Here is a 15,519-nt window from a genome sequence, read left to right on the forward strand (position 1 = left end):
TCCTTTTCATCATCCAGATCTCTGCTCAAACACTGTCTCCTTAGAGAATCTTCCCTCCCTCCCTCTGCCCACACCACCCCCCAACACCCGCCTCGCTGCAGCCCATTATATTTTCATTCAGTCTTTATAGCACTTATCACAGTCTGAAATTATATTGTTTATTAGTTCACTATTTCATCTTCTACTCAAGCAGAATTGGAGCACCATGAGGACAGGACTTTTGTCAGCCGTGTTCACTGCTGTATCCCCAGCTTGGCACCAGTCTTGGGAAAGGGTATGAGGGGCTCTTCAGCACCAGTTACAACTCTCCCCAAGCAAACAGTGCTTGTCCTGCTCTGAGAATATTTTACTGACCACAAAGATTGAAGGTGGGTTTGGGACCTGGTACCCAGGGTCATCACTGCTGACAGAGGTCTTGGGCCCAGGTCAGCCCTAAAGTTCAAGGGGTTCCTAGGAGGAGGTGGTGGGAGCCAGGCCTTTGAGGGAGGCAGTGCTATGCCCCAGGCATGCGGGCCAGGCCTATGTGTGATGTGTGTCTCTTCCTCTGTCTTCTGTCATCCTTCCCACGACATTATCTGTCCTGGTCCTTATGCACTGGGAGTCTGAGTGTCCAGGAGCTCAGGCTTGGCATCCAGCGTGGGAGGTGCAGGACCATGGGCAAGGACCACAGCAATGTCAGGCCCTCCACAGATGATGGTGAAGGCTTGGGATTCCTCAGGTCGAGGGAGCTGGGCCATCCCAGGGAAAGAAGTAGTAGAGATGGAGGACACAGGGAAGTAAGGAGGAGAGGAGGGAAGGAAGAAGTGGGGGCAGGGGGAGAAACCATGAGGAACAGGGAGGTTGAGAGGGGAGGGGGTGTCAGGAGACAGACAGAGACATGGGCAGAGAGAGAGGTGAGAACAAGAGAGACATTCAGGAGGGAATGAGGCGGTATGGGAAAACGGACAGAGATGAGGGGGATAGAGACATGGAGAGACAGATACGGGGGTGGGAGAAATGCAGGGACAGAGAGACAGGGACAGGGGTATGGGGGACAGACAAAGAGGCAGATGAAGAGACACGGGGAAATGGGGAGATAAATGGGATGACAGAGAGATTGGCGGGGGGCAGAAAGACAAAGATGAATGTGGGAGAGAGAAGAAGAGATTGAGAAACAGGGATGGAAGACGGGCAGGGGAGGCAGAGAGAGACACACGTCAGCCCAGGGGCCCTGGCAGGCTCCATGAAGAGCCTCAGGCCTGAGTCTGAGTTCTGTGCTTGTCCCTCTCCCCTCCCCCACCAGCATGTCCGTCTGGTGCATGGCTGGTTCAGGCCAGTCTCAAACAGAGCCTCCAGGGACGGCCACTGCAGCTCCAGCTGACTGCTACCATCTGGGATATGAACCCAGTCCTGCTAGATCTGCTGAGCCTTCGGGAAAGGCCAGAAAATATGTTAAAGCATTAGTGAGGCCAAATGAATGGTATCTGTGGGCCAGGTCCACCCCACTGGCTGTCAGGTGAGGACACCTCAGCTACAGAGGCACCTCAGGGGCTTTCAGAAACTCCTCCCCACCTCCCTTTTCCAAGCAGGAACAAGAGCCCTGGGACCTCAAGTTTGCCCCTGGGGTTTTAAGGAGGAAAAAGGCCTGGCCAATTTTTGATTTTTAAAAACATGGTCCTCTTCACTTCCCACCCCAGAAAATTCCCAGCAGTAAACTCTGGGAAACTTTGCTTTGGCCATGGGATTCTCCAGGCAAGAATGGAATGTGTTGCTGTCCCCTCCTCTAGGGGATTTTCCTGACCCAGGGATCCAACCCACGTCTCTTACTTCTCCTGCGTTGGCAGGCAGGTTCTTTACCTCTAGTGCCACTTGGGAACCCCCTAGAAGAGAATAGGGGTGCTTAAGTATTACTAATAAAGGGAGCAGCCACTACTCAGCTCCCGGCCATAGTTGCTTAGCATCGCCAGACTGATTTTTTTCACGGCAGCAGCTTGGAAACCTGGGTGAAATGTTGTGACTTTTCAACTCTGGACTCTAGACGGAAACACTGGGGCTGTGTGAGCCAGGCTGGGCACTCACCGCACACAGCCGGCCCCAGTGCGCCCGCGCCTGCAGCTGCCGCGCCAGCTGTTCCAGGGCCCGCAGCCGCGCCTGGTGCCGCTCGTGGCGCCGCTGGAGCCTCCGCACCCGCCGCTGCAGCGCGCCCAGCGCCGCGCCCAGCCCGGCCCGGGGTTGCTGGGCCGATGGTCCAGGGCGCGGCCCCGCAGGAGCCGGCTGAAGCGACAGGGGCGTCAGGAACACGGTGGCTGGAGCCTCGGGGGCCCCGGAGGCTGGTCCCAGCACCAAGAGCTGTACGGGCCCAGGGGCCAAGGATGGGGTCGCCTGCAGAGGCGGAGCCATGATGGGTTTCTCCGTGCTTCGGGAACTCTGCTGCCTCTGGAAGACAAGGCGCGGGGTGGGGGACATCAGGGCCAGACTCCAAGGGAAAATTCCCCAGGCGAGGAGGGCTGGGTATCCGATTCCAGCTAAAGGGCTTCCCCAGCTCACCTGAGCAGGCGGCGCTCGGGAGAAGATGGAGGGCACGGCGTCGGGTCGCAGGTAGCGCACGCCCCAGCGCCACTGGAAACAAGAGGGGGCGAAGTGCTCGCTGCACAAGTGCTGGTGGCAGCTGGGCACCCAGTGCTCACGGCCCATGTGCCTCAGCCAGGCCTGCAGCCGGGGGCCATCCTTCAGCGGGAACCTGCCAGGGGAGCGAGGTCAGTGATGTCAGGTCCAACTCCCGCCCCACGGCAACCGCCAGCACGCGCACACCCAGAGAGCCTTGAGTGCCAAACCTCTGCCTCCCCTGGGCCAGAGTCTGGCCATGCCTCCCAACCAAGTTGTGTGTGTGTTAGTCGCTCAGTCCTGTCCGACTCTTTGCAACCCCATGGACTGTAGCCCACCAGGCTCCTCTGTCCATGGGATTCTCCAGGCAAGAGTACTGGAGTAGGTAGCCATGCCCTCCTCTAGGGATCTTCCCCACCCAGAGATGGAACCTGGGTTTCCAGATTCTTTACCATCTGAATCACTAGGAAAGCCCACCTCTGCCTCTACCCATATCTAATTTTTTGGCTCCATCTTGTGGATCAGCTGGTAAAGAATCCGCCTGCAATGTGGCAGACCTGGGTTCAATCCCTGGGTTGGGAAGATCCCCTGGAGAAGGGAAAGGCTACCCACTGCACTATTCTGGCCTGAAGAATTCCATGGACTATATAGATCATGGGGTCACAAACAGTCTAAGAGACACAACTAAGCGACTTTCACTTTCACCTTTTAAACACCCAACATCAGCCCACCTCTCCCACAATCCGTTGTCTATCCCCCAAAGCCTCTAGTCTCCTTCCTGGTCTCTCTTCCATGGCCACTATCCCCTCCCCACTCATCTGTTCCTCCAGAGGAACCCAAAGTGAAAAGTGAAAGTGAAAGTGAAGTCCTGTCCGACTCTTGGAGACCCCACTGACTGCAGCCTACCAGGCTCCTCTGCCCATGGGATTTTCCAGGCAAGAGTACTGGAGTGGGTTGCCATTGCCTTCTTGGACTAATCTAGAACGTGGGAGATCCTATATTCATGGGGCCAAGGGTGGGGCTATAGATTAAAGGGGATTTAAGAAACATCAACACAAAGGCAGATCTGGGCTTCCTCTGCAACCAACCATTCTGTAAAAAGACATTTTAATCCAGTTGGGGGAAATTGAACATGAATTGGTTATTAGATAATTGTAAGAAGTTAATTTTGCTAGGTGTGATCATTACACTGATTTAAGCTTCTAAAATAGTCATCTGTTGGGAAAATATTCTGAAATATTTATGAATAAAAGACTGGAATTTACTTTAAAATAACTGCATTAAAGATGTACGTGGGAGGAAAGTGGAAGAAAAAGATTAGTGAAATGTTGACTACTGGTGTAACTGAGTGACAGATACATGAGGATTCATTTAAACAACACTATTTTCTGTGTTTGCTTGAAAACATGACAAAAAGTTTTTAAACAACAACAAAAAATGAACTGATTAAAAAATGGGCAAAGGGCTTGAATAGACTCTAAAGAAGATACAAATGGCAACCAGCATATGAAAAGATGTTCAACATCATTTATCATTAGGAAAATGCCAATTGAAACCACAAGATATTGCCTCATAACCATTAGAATAACCACTATATTAAAAAAAAAAAAGGAAAATAACATGTATTGACAAGGATATGCAGAATCTGGAACCCTGTGTGGTGTTGGTGGGAATGTAAAATGGAGAAGCCTCTATGAAAAGCAGTATGGTAGTTCCTCAAAAAACTGCAAACAGTATTACAATATGATCCAAATCCCACTTCTGGATATAGATGCCCCCCAAAATAAACTTCAAAGCAGGGTCTCAAAGAGATATTTGCACACTCATGTTCATAACAGCATTATTTACAATAGCCAGGAGGTAGAAGAAACCCAAGGGTCCATCAACAAATGAATGTATTAACAAAAGGTGGAATATATATATATATACACACACACACACATATACATACACTATATATATATATATATATATATATATATATATATACAATACACACACATACACAATGAAATATTACTCAGCCTTAAAAAAGAAAGAAATTCTGGGACTTTCCTGGTAGTCCAGTGGTTAAGACTCTATGCTTCCACTACACGGGGCATGGGTTCTATCTCTAGTCAGGGAACATGTTGGGCAGTGCAGCCAAAAAAAAAAGGAAAGAAATTCTGACACATGCTATATAACATGGATGAACCTTGAGTACATTATGGTAAGTGAAATAAACCAGTCACAAAAAAAAGTCCTAATACTGTATGATTCCACAATACTTTCTAAAACCAACATCAAAAAAGATGTCCTTTTCATCATAGGGGAATGGAATGCAAAAGTAGGAAGTCAAGAGATACCTGGAGTAACAGGCAAGTTTGACTTTTGGAGTACAGAATGAAGCAGGGCAAAGGCTAACAGAGTTTTGCCAAGAGAACACGCTGGTCATAGCAAACACCCTCTTCTAACAACACAAGAGATGACTCTAGATGTGGATATCACCAGATAGTCAATACTGACATCAGACTGATTATATTCTTTGGAGCTGAAGATGGAAAAGCTCTATACAGTCAGCAAAAACAAGACTGGGAGCTGACTGTGGCTCGATCATGAGCCCGATTGCAAAATTAAGACTTAAATGAAGAAAGTAGGGAAAACCACTAGGCCATTCCAGTATGACCTAAGTCAAATCCCTAATGATTATTCGGGCTTCCCTGATAGCTCATTTGGTAAAGAATCCACCTGCAATGCAGGAGACCCCAGCTGGATTCCTGGGTTGGGAAGATCTGCTGGAGAAGGGATAGGCTACCTACTCCAATATTGCCCATTGAGTCAGTGATGCCATCCAGCCATCTCATCCTCTGTTGTCCCCTTCTCCTCCTGTGCTTAATCTTTCCCAGCATCAGGGTCTTTTCCAAAGAGTCAGCTCTTCGCATCAGGTGGCCAGTGTATTGGAGTTTCAGCTTCAGCATCAGTCCTTCCAATCAACACCCAGGACTGATCTCCTTTAGGATGGACTGGTTGGATCTCCTTGCAGTCTGAGGGACTCTCAAGAGTCTTCTCCAGCACCACAGTTCAAAAGCATCAATTCTTCGGCGCTCAGCTTTCTTCACAGTCCAACTCTCACATCCACATATGACCACTGGAAAAATCACAGCCTTGACTAGACGGACCTTTGTTGGTGTCATTAAGCTCGGCCAGCTGATCCTGTGGTAGCTGCCAGAAATTGTGAGGTTTAAAACAAAAGGTTTATTTTAAGCTGCTAAATGTTATGAAGCGTTAGATAACTAATAGTTATCCACATCCCCCGTTCACAAAGTCTTCCACAAGGTGACATTATTTACTTAATATTTTTCTTAAAACTGAGCAATTTTATAAGTTAGAGGAGAAATATCATATGACATCCCTTATATGTGGAATCTAAAAAGAAATGATACAAAATGAACTTACTCACAAAACAGAAAGAGAATGAACTTATAGTTGCCTGTACACACAGCTATATTTAAAATGGATAACCAACAAGAATCTACTGCATAGCACAGGGAACTCTGCTCAATGTTATGTGGCAGCCTGAATGGGAGGGGAGTTTGGGGGAGGATGGATACGTGGATAGGTATGGCTGAGTCCCTTAGCTGTTCACCTGAAACAATCACAACATTGTTAATTGGTGACACCTCAATACAAAATGACAAGTTTTTAAAAAATTGACCAACTTTAAGTATTAAACAAAGATACCTAAAAGAGAAACGTATCTTTAAATCACAATTGAAAATGGAAAATCAGTCTCAATTCCATAAATAGGAGTTAACCATAAAAACACCCGGATATCTTAACAGGCTGAGGGCTATAAGGTCTGTACCCTCTTTCTTAAAAAGGAAGAGTAAGAAGTGTTAGAAAGTAGGGGACAGTACCATCCATAGGAGACAAGATAAATAAACTCAAACACATGCACACAAAAGAATACTATGAGCTCTAAAATAAGTTGGAGGCACTGTATGAACTGAAATGCTGTTTTTAGGCAGATATTATGTGAAAAAAGGTTCCAAATGGAGTACACCAGCTTTCATAATTGTGGTAGGCTGAATAATAGTCCCGCAAAAGACATCCTTGTCCCAATCCTGGACGCTGTGAATACTGCATTTCATGACAAAAGATGTGATTAAGGATCCTGAGATGGGGAAATTATCAGAGATCATCCGGGTTGGTCCTCCATGCAATCACAAGTTTGTTTTTTGTTTTTAATTTTTTGGCATACCACATGGCATGTGGGATCTTCGTTCCCTGACTAGGGATCGAAGCCCTGTCCCCTGTAGTGAAAGCACAGAATCTGAACCACTGGACTGACAGGGAAGTCCCGCAAGTATTCTTGTAAGAGGGAAGTGAAAGAATATATTATTACCAGAGACAAAAGAGGAGAAGGCAATGTCACCACAGAGGCAGAGACTGGGGTGATGTGGCCACAAGCCAAGAAATGCCTGTGGATACCAGAAACTGGAAGACTGAGAAACAGATTTTCTCCTAGAGCCTCCTGGGGAATGCAACCCTGCTGACACCTTGATTTTGGCCCAGTAAAACCAACCTGGATTGTGATAGCATAATTCCTATTGTTTTAAGCCACCAGCAGTTTGAAACAGCAGCCACAGGAAACTAACCAACATATACTGTATTTGTATAAAGCAACACTGGGAAAGCCACATAAGAAGTTAAAGAGGCCACCTGTGGGGAGGAGGTGGATGGGATGGACAGAGGTTGGTGGTGGGCAGACAGTGGTGGCTAGCTGGTCAAAGAGGACTGAGGGCTGACTCAGAGGGGAGTGATGGCAGCCCAAGAGAAGAACCCCAGGGCACAGAGCCAGGAACTCCGCTGCTGCACTTCCCTCAGCCCCCAGCTGAGATCCAGCTGCTCTCACCAGCCTCATTCTGCCTGGACATGAAATAACCCTGTAATAGCACAACCTACCTGCTCCTGGGCAGAGACTGCCAAAGGATTATTCCATATCCTTACTAACAAACTCCAACTTTTTTGAGGCCATAATGTGCCCTGTGAAATGACTGTTTCCTGGGTTTCTTTGCCATCGTGGGGCCATGCAATTAAGTCCTGGCGAATGAATATTTCCATGTTGGGTGAGACATCTGAGATGGTACCTTAAATGTGGAAGCAACCTCAAGTGGAATCAGAAGCAGCTCAAGGGGCAAAGGAGGAAAGGAATATCATTTAAAACCCCCTTCCTAATTTGGTCTTATTTTTATTCTCTTTTGTTCTCTCTAGATAGCAACATCTATAATAGGAAATGTCCCTCTCTCAAAATCTACCTTAAGTGGACAGCCAATCTTTTTTTATATGTAGAAATATTTTAGTCTTGTTAGCCATTCTATCTAGAGCACTGCTACTTCTTTTTTACCTTACTAACATAATTCAAAATGTCATCAGGGTGGTTAAAGGTCTATCAAAAAGACTACATTTCCCAGCATCCTTTGCAGTTGCAATGCCCAGTGATGAAGAATCACTGGGTGGGATTTCTGGGAAGGCTTTGTGAAGTGGACCAGCTTGGTTTAGAGTTGAGTCCCTTTTACTCTTCCTCCTTTCCCTTTTCTCCCTACCAGAAATGGTAGGGCATGATGGCTGGGGCACGTGGCAGCTGGAGGATGGATATGAAAGACAGGACCTTCATCCCCGATGACTATGGAGCTGCCACATCAGTGCTGGTCTGCCAACCTACGTACTTGCTTTATATGAGAGAAAAACAAACCTTGCGTAGACTGAATTATTGTTCAAAACATTTGCTACCATTCCCCACACAGAGACACATTTCCACTCCACTGACCTGATGCTGGCTATAGACTTGTGAAAGCAGTGAAAAGTGACATGGGCCACTTCAAAGTACACAAGTTACCAGGAGCCACTGGGTGACTTCTCCCCACTTTCTCTTTTTCCCCCTCCCACAAGATCAGCAACATTCCACCTAGGGGCAGCTCCTCCAGCCTGAGCCCCTAATTAAGATACAGTAGAGAAATGCCATCAATGGCCTGCAAAGGACATTAGTCTGAGTGAGAAATAAACCGTTGTTGCCATAAGCTATTGAGTTTCGATGAGTTTGTTACTGTAGCATAACTTGGCCAGATTGATTCCTACAGACCCCATAATTTGGTTAAGCCACTACTATTTCAGGACTTTGTTAACTGCCAGACAGCTGCAATTCATACCTGATAGACACCCCATAGACACCCACCCCCATGAGATGACTGTCATTTGTTCCTGTGTGCTAAAAGGGTCTAAAACACAGCTAATGAAATGTGTCTTTTGGCACCCTGGCAGGAATTTCAAGTTATTTCCCAGTACTTTGCTCATTGTTTCACCTTGTTCCTTCTAGCATCCATGCCCTCTGGAATCTACTTTGGAGCCTACTTCTCATCAAACTCTTAGCTAAATGGCTTCTGCAACAGTGATTCAGGGTTGGGCCTTGAGGTGGGAATGGGTCAGCCTGTGTGAGGAACAGCTTGGCAGCCATTGGTGGAGATTTCAACTACACAGATGTGAACTGATTTTTTTTTTCCCCTACACCAAGTGGCTTCTGGGATCTTAACTCCCCACGCAGGGGCTGAATCCGGGCCCTCGGCAGTCAAAGCGTGGAGTACTAACCAGTACTCAACCATTGGACCACCAGGGAATTCCCTGGAGTGATTTTTATATGATCACCTGGCTGCTGTGTACAGTCATTATTGTTCTCATTATTATGTGTGAAGAGCTTGGAACAGTACCTGGCCTACAGTAAGTGCTCTCTAAATAAGTTATTACTGTTGTTGCTGTAAGGGAAGCAAGAGTGGAAGTAGGGAGATCAGCAAGCAACTATAACAGCATCTCATTAGGAGACAATGACAGGGACTTCCCTGGTGGTCCAATGGTTGAGACTTCACCTTCTAATCCAAGGGGCTTGGGTGTGATCCTTGGTCAGGGAGCTGAGCTAAGATCCCACAGGCCTCATGGTCAAAAAACAAAACAGGAGCAATACTGTAACAAATTCAATAAAGACTTTACAATGGTCCACATTAAAAAAAAAAATCTTAAAAGAGAATGACAGCTTGGACTACACTGTGATAGCAGAGGTGATACGAAGTAGTCAGACTGGGAACGTGGTGGGTTTTTTTCCTTTCTTTATTTCCTAATAGTTTAGTGAAGATTCTGTCACTGGCATTTGTAACTGTATTTCCAAAGAGGGGTTTTGTTGTGATTGTTGCAGGATGGGGAGTATCAGAGGGTAGAGTTTAAGCATGGATTAACTGTATAGACTGGGGGCTGGAAGAAGCACAAGCTGGAATCAAGATTGCTGGGCGAAATATCAATAACCTGAGATATGTAGATGACACCACCCTTATGGCAGAAAGTGAAGAACTAAAGAGCCTCTTGATGAAAATGAAAGAGGAGAGTAAAAAAGTTGGCTTAAAGCTCAACATTCAGAAAACTAAGATCATGGCATCTGGTCCCATCACTTACTTCATGGCAAATAGATGAGGAAACAGTGGAAACAGTATCAGACTTTATTTTTCTGGGCTCCAAAATCACTGCAGATGGTGACTGCAGCCATGAAATTAAAAGACGCTTACTCCTTGGAAGGAAAGTTATGACCAACCTAGATAGCATATTAAAAAGCGGAGACATTACTTTGCCAACAAAGGTCCATCTAGTCAAGGCTATGGTTTTTCCAGTGGTCATGTATGGATGTGAGAGTTGGACCATGAAGAAAGCTGAGCACCAAAGAATTGACGCTTTTGAACTGTGTTGGAGTTGGAGAAGACTCTTGAGAGTCCCTTGGACTGCAAGGAGATCCAACCAGTCCATCCTAAAGGAGATCAGTCCTGGGTGTTCACTGGAAGGACTGATGCTGAAGCTGAAACTCCAATACTTTGGCCACCTCATGCGAAGAGGTGACTCATTGGAAAAGACTCTGATGCTGGGAGGGATTGGGGGCAGGAGGAGAAGGGGACAACAGAGGATGAGATGGCTGGATGGCATCACCGACTCGATGGACCTGAGTTTGGGTGGACTCCGGGAGTTGGTGATGGACAGGGAGGCCTGGCGTGCTGCGATTCATGGGGTCGCAGAGTTGGACACGACTCAGCGACTGAACTCAACTGAACTGGGGGCAGTGGTGCTGAAGAAAAGAGGATCACTTTGTGTCCTCAATTCGTCAGTGACTGACCCTGCACCTTTCCATGAGCTCCGTCAGGGCAGGAACAAGATGTGTCAGTGTCCCTTGTGTCCAGCAGGGGCTGGCTTACTGCAGGAGACACTCAAGGTTGCTGAATTAACAAATGGTGTCAAGTGGCACCAGTGGTAAACAGCCCACCTGCCAATGCAGGAGACACAAGAGATGTGGATTGGGCCCCGGGTTGGAAGATCCCCTGGAGAAGGGCACACAACCCACTCCAGTATTCTTGCCTGGAGAATCCCACGGACAGAGGAGCCTGGCAGGCTACAGTCCATAAGGTCACAAGAGTCTGACACAACTGAAGCAACTTAGCACGCATATGCCCGTCAGAGTGATACATTTTAAAAAGCAAGTCTGGATGTATTGATTCAGTTCCAAAGACCACTCTACTCTCCTCCTGCCCTGAAACAGGGTCCCTCAAAGAATAGCTGCGATGTGGAGTTCTGGGTTTCCTGGGAAGCTCATATGAGACACATTCACCTAATTAAACAAGTATTTACAGAACACCCACTATGTGCCAGGCACTGTCCGAGGCGATAGAGACACAACAGGGAATAAGACAGACAAAAACCCCTGCCTTCAAGAGGCTGACATTTTAATGGAGGAGACAATGAACGGATATATTTGGTTGCCCAAAAAGTTCGTTTGGCTTTTTCTATACAATCTTGTGGAAAAACCCAAATGAACTTTTTGGCCAACCTAGTATCAAACATGTGTTATGCCAGACAGTGTTAAGGTTAAAGGGAAAAATAAAGCAGGAAGCGAGTAAAGAAAATATGTACGTACTGGGAGAGGGTTATCATTTTACAGAGTAGTGGTCATAAAGAGAAGAACTTTCTGTGCAAAGGCCCTGGGGCAACAAAGTGCCTGGCATGCTAGAGGAACATCAAACAGGCAGGGACACTGGCATGGAGTGAATAAGGGGCAGGAGAGAGGAGACAAGGCCAGACAGTGGGGATCCAGTGCCTGTAGGGCTTCGTGGGCCTGCTTTCTGCCTGCTCCAGCCTCACCTTCTTGTCTTTTATACAGTCAGGTGGGAGCCAGGGGAGGCATCTAAGCCCTGATCTGACTCAGGGGGTTACCAGTCCCCTGTGACTGCACGTGGAAAACAGACTGTGGGAGCAGCTTGTCTAATGGAGAGCCTACTAAAATAGTGCAGTCAGGAGGTAGCCAATGCCAGGGTCGGGGCAAAGATGGGGGACAGAAGTGGTCAATTCTGGATAGACTTTAAAGGAAGAGCCTGGACTTCCCTGGTGGTTAGTGGCTAAGAATCCACTTGCCAATGCAGAGGACATGAGTTCAACACCTGGTCCAGGAAGATTCCACGTGCTTCAGGGTACCTAAGCCTGTGGACCACAACTACTGAGCACACTCATGCAACTACTAAAGCCCCCACACCCCGGCACCCGCGCTCTCTAACAAAAGAAGCCACCACAATGAGAAGCCTGGGTACCACAACTAGAGAGTAGCCCCCACTCACCTCAAGTAGAGAAAGCCTGTGTGCAGCAATGAAGGAAGGCCCAGTGCAGCCAAAAATAAATTTAAAAAAAATTTTTTTTTTTTAAAAGGGAATGCCAACACGATTTGCTGATGGACCAGATGAGGAATGTGTCCTGGTCCATTTAGACTAAGGCCACCAGGGACAAACCTGGAGTCTAATAAAGTCAGGTTTATTTACCATGGCAATAAGTGAACTGCACACCAGAAGTACTGTGGGGAATTTCATCAAACAGAGGAAAATAATTATTATCGGGGTTTGCATGCTAAGTCGCTTCAGTCATGTCCAACTCTGTGACGCTATGGACTGCAGCCTGCCAGCCTCCTCTGTCCATGGGATTCTCCAGGCAAGAATACAGGAGTGGACTGCTGTGCCCTCCTCCAGGGGATCTTCCTGACTCAGGTCTCTTACATATCCTGCATTGACAGTTGGGTTCTTTACCACTAGCGCCACCTGGGAAGCATCATTATTGGGGTTTGGGGGATGGGTAAAGTTTAGATGAAATGTAAGTGAAACAGTGTTTGGCTAAGATCAAAGCAGAGCAGAACTGTGAGTAAATGGATCAATATCAGACCTGGATTGCAAAGTGGGCCCAGGGTCTGTCTCCTTGGAAGCAACAAAGTTTGGATAGATGTGAACTACTGTGTCCAGAAACCCCTTACCTGAAGCTTTGAACCTGGACTGTAAATCAAGGCTGCTTCTCTGTGTTACAGCGACCTAACTTCTCCAGGCCTTAAGTAAGAAGTTTCATTCCTACTGTTGTAATTTCAAACAGCAAAGTTTGTGATAGCCTATGATTTTAGAGAACAAAGCTTCCTAGTAAAAAAGCAGTAGTCGCTTAAAGAAGGGAAGTTTTGCTACTTCACATCTGCAGCACGTCCCTAAGAAAATTTTTTTCCTATTAACTCTTCAGCCAGTTTTTCCCATCTGTTATCCCACCTAAATAAATTAGAAGGCAGGTTTTTTGGGGTTTGTTTTAAAAATTCAAGCTAAGTTTTACTTTCTCAGGTGTGAGAAAAAAGTAAAGTTGGTTCTAAGCATTTCTAGCCTGAAAGACAGTAAAGGATGGAAAGCTATTAGATGGGAAAGCTTATGGGAAGTTCTGGGAGAGTCAGGAGGTCGATTTCGGATGTTTTGAGTTTGAGATGCCTAAGTTTGTGCGGATGGCGAGTGGGCAACTGTAAGCTCTTTCTGAGCCTGGACCAACCTCACTCCTCTACACAGCCCTCCCTTTCCTCCGTTCGCCCCGTTCACTACCTGCAGTTAATCGTGTATCCCTGCTGTATCATACCTTTGCACGTTTACATGTACCGTGTTTACTGCAAGTGAAACGCGGGGAACATGGTCCCTTCAGCCAGCTAACCCTGCTTCCAAAACCTGCAACCTGGACCAGAAGCCCGGCGCCGCTGCATTTATTCTCGGGCCCCGCCCCACATTGCCCCGCCCTTAGCCCCGCCTCCCTCTAAGCCCCGCCCCTCGCTTGCGCTCACTTGTAGAAGCTCACAGGGCGGTTGTCCGCGCCCAGCTGACCCGCAGTGTTGGAGCAGTTCGGAGCCCGGCAGTACTTGGGCATGGCTTTCCAGCCCAGCTGGGTTTTGCCCGGTCTGCAGCCGCACTTTGATCCTCACCAGGCGCCGCCGAACCCCGCCCCACCTGCGCGCTCGCCGCCTGCCTCACGTGACAGCCCTTGGGTCCTCGTCACATGCCGAGGGAAGGAAAGCTGCGCCTGCGGATTACGCGCCAGACGGCGTTGCCACATCACGTGGCAAGTGGATAAAGCAAAACCGGCTCTGAGACGCGGGACTTCATCACGTGTTGGGGACCTTTCTGAGTCTGCGCAAAGTCTTCAGTCTTTTTTCGGCTCCACCCTAGCTTACATCCGGGCGACTGCTACTGCGAGGATAGTCGGCCTAGGGTGGAGGTAGGGGGCTTTGGCATTAGCCTCGTAAAAGTTCAAAAGTGAAATTCAGTGAATGATAAAAACACAGACGGGATTTAAAAAAAACTCCACAACGTTCGATCAAACATCTAGCTAAGAAGCCGTGGCTCCACCCAGCCGGAACCCCCGCTCCGCCTCTTAGCCCTCATTGGTCAAAAGCGCCGCCGGGTAACCCTGAGATTGGCCAGACCAGCAGCCCCCCGCGCCCAATGGGCGGCGGCGCCGGCTTTCCCGCGGCCGTTTGCTATTCAAGTGGACCGTGGCGGCTGCGGCGGTTGAGAAGTGTAACGGTCGCCGAGCTCCGACGCGACGATGGCGGCCATGGGGTCCGGAGGCTACGCGCGGAATGATACAGTTGAGAAGCTGCCATCAGTCATGGCGGGAGTTCCGGCGCGGAGGGCCCAGTCTTCTCCGCCCCCGGCTCCACCGCTCTGCCTCCGGCGGCGGACGCGACTCCCGGCGGCTCCCGAGGACACGGTGCAGAATCGGGTGAGGAGTTGCTTGCCTTGTCCATCTCAGTTCCAGGTTCCCTGCTCGTCCTTGGTCCCACCCTTAAATCTTTGGCCCCGCCTATCAGCCCCCGGCTGGTACCCCTCTGGCTGCTCTCTGGCCTGCCTTGTCCCTAAGCCCCGCCCCTAGATGAGGCTCCTCCCACTTCCTCATCTCCTCCTCTCTCGGGTACTGCCCATCACCCCTAGTCCCACCTCTCAACCCCTGGCCCCGCCCTCAGTCTTAAAAATTTTTTTTTTCTTATTGAATGATCATTGGTTTACAGAATTTTGTTTTCTGTCAAACCTCAACATGAATCAGCCATAGGTATACATATATCCCCTCCCTTTTGAACCTACCTCCCATCTCCTGCCCCATCCCAGCCAACTAAGTTGATACAGAGCCCCTGTTTGAGTTTCCTGAGCCATACAGCAAATTCCCATTGGTTATCTATTTTATATATGGTAATATAAGTTTCCATGTTACTCTTTCCATACATCTCACTCTCTCCTCCCCTCTCCCCATGTCCGTAAGTCTATTCTGTATGTCTGTTTCTCCACTGCTGCCCTGTAAATAAATTCTTCAGTACCATTTTTCTAGATTACATATGTATGCTTTCAGTTCAGTTCTGTCGGTCAGTCGTGTCTGACTCTTTGCGATCCCCATGAATCGCAGCACGCCAGGCCTCTCTGTCCATCACCAACTCCCAGAGTTCACTCAGACTCACGTCCATCGAGTCAGTGATGCCATCCAGCCATCTCATCCTCTGTCGTCCCTTTCTCCTCCTGCCCCCACTCCCTCCCAGCATCAGAGTCTTTT

At 48.2% G+C, this 15,519-nt stretch overlaps 2 protein-coding genes across 2 annotated transcripts in view; one reads left to right on the plus strand and one right to left on the minus strand.

Annotated features, from left to right (window-relative positions):
• Positions 1-401: 401 nt before the first annotated feature.
• On the minus strand, positions 402-13,889 carry THAP8 (THAP domain containing 8). The gene is made up of 5 exons (XM_052656590.1): positions 13,763-13,889; positions 2,527-2,719; positions 2,059-2,415; positions 1,807-1,878; positions 402-728 (listed from the first exon to the last, which is right to left on the minus strand). Exons 1-5 carry the CDS (start codon positions 13,843-13,845, stop codon positions 588-590), a joined length of 846 nt encoding a protein of 281 aa, XP_052512550.1. The 5' UTR covers positions 13,846-13,889; the 3' UTR covers positions 402-587.
• A 634-nt stretch (positions 13,890-14,523) lies between these two features.
• WDR62 (WD repeat domain 62) overlaps positions 14,524-15,519 on the plus strand; it is a 49,781-nt gene continuing 48,785 nt past the window's right edge. Inside the window, exon 1 of the mRNA XM_052655906.1 lies at positions 14,524-14,700. Within this exon, the coding sequence (XP_052511866.1) occupies positions 14,524-14,700 (177 nt within the window). The remainder of the gene's footprint in view (positions 14,701-15,519) is intronic.

Source organism: Budorcas taxicolor, chromosome 18, assembly GCF_023091745.1.
Source record: "Budorcas taxicolor isolate Tak-1 chromosome 18, Takin1.1, whole genome shotgun sequence".
Taxonomy (NCBI): domain Eukaryota; kingdom Metazoa; phylum Chordata; class Mammalia; order Artiodactyla; family Bovidae; genus Budorcas; species Budorcas taxicolor.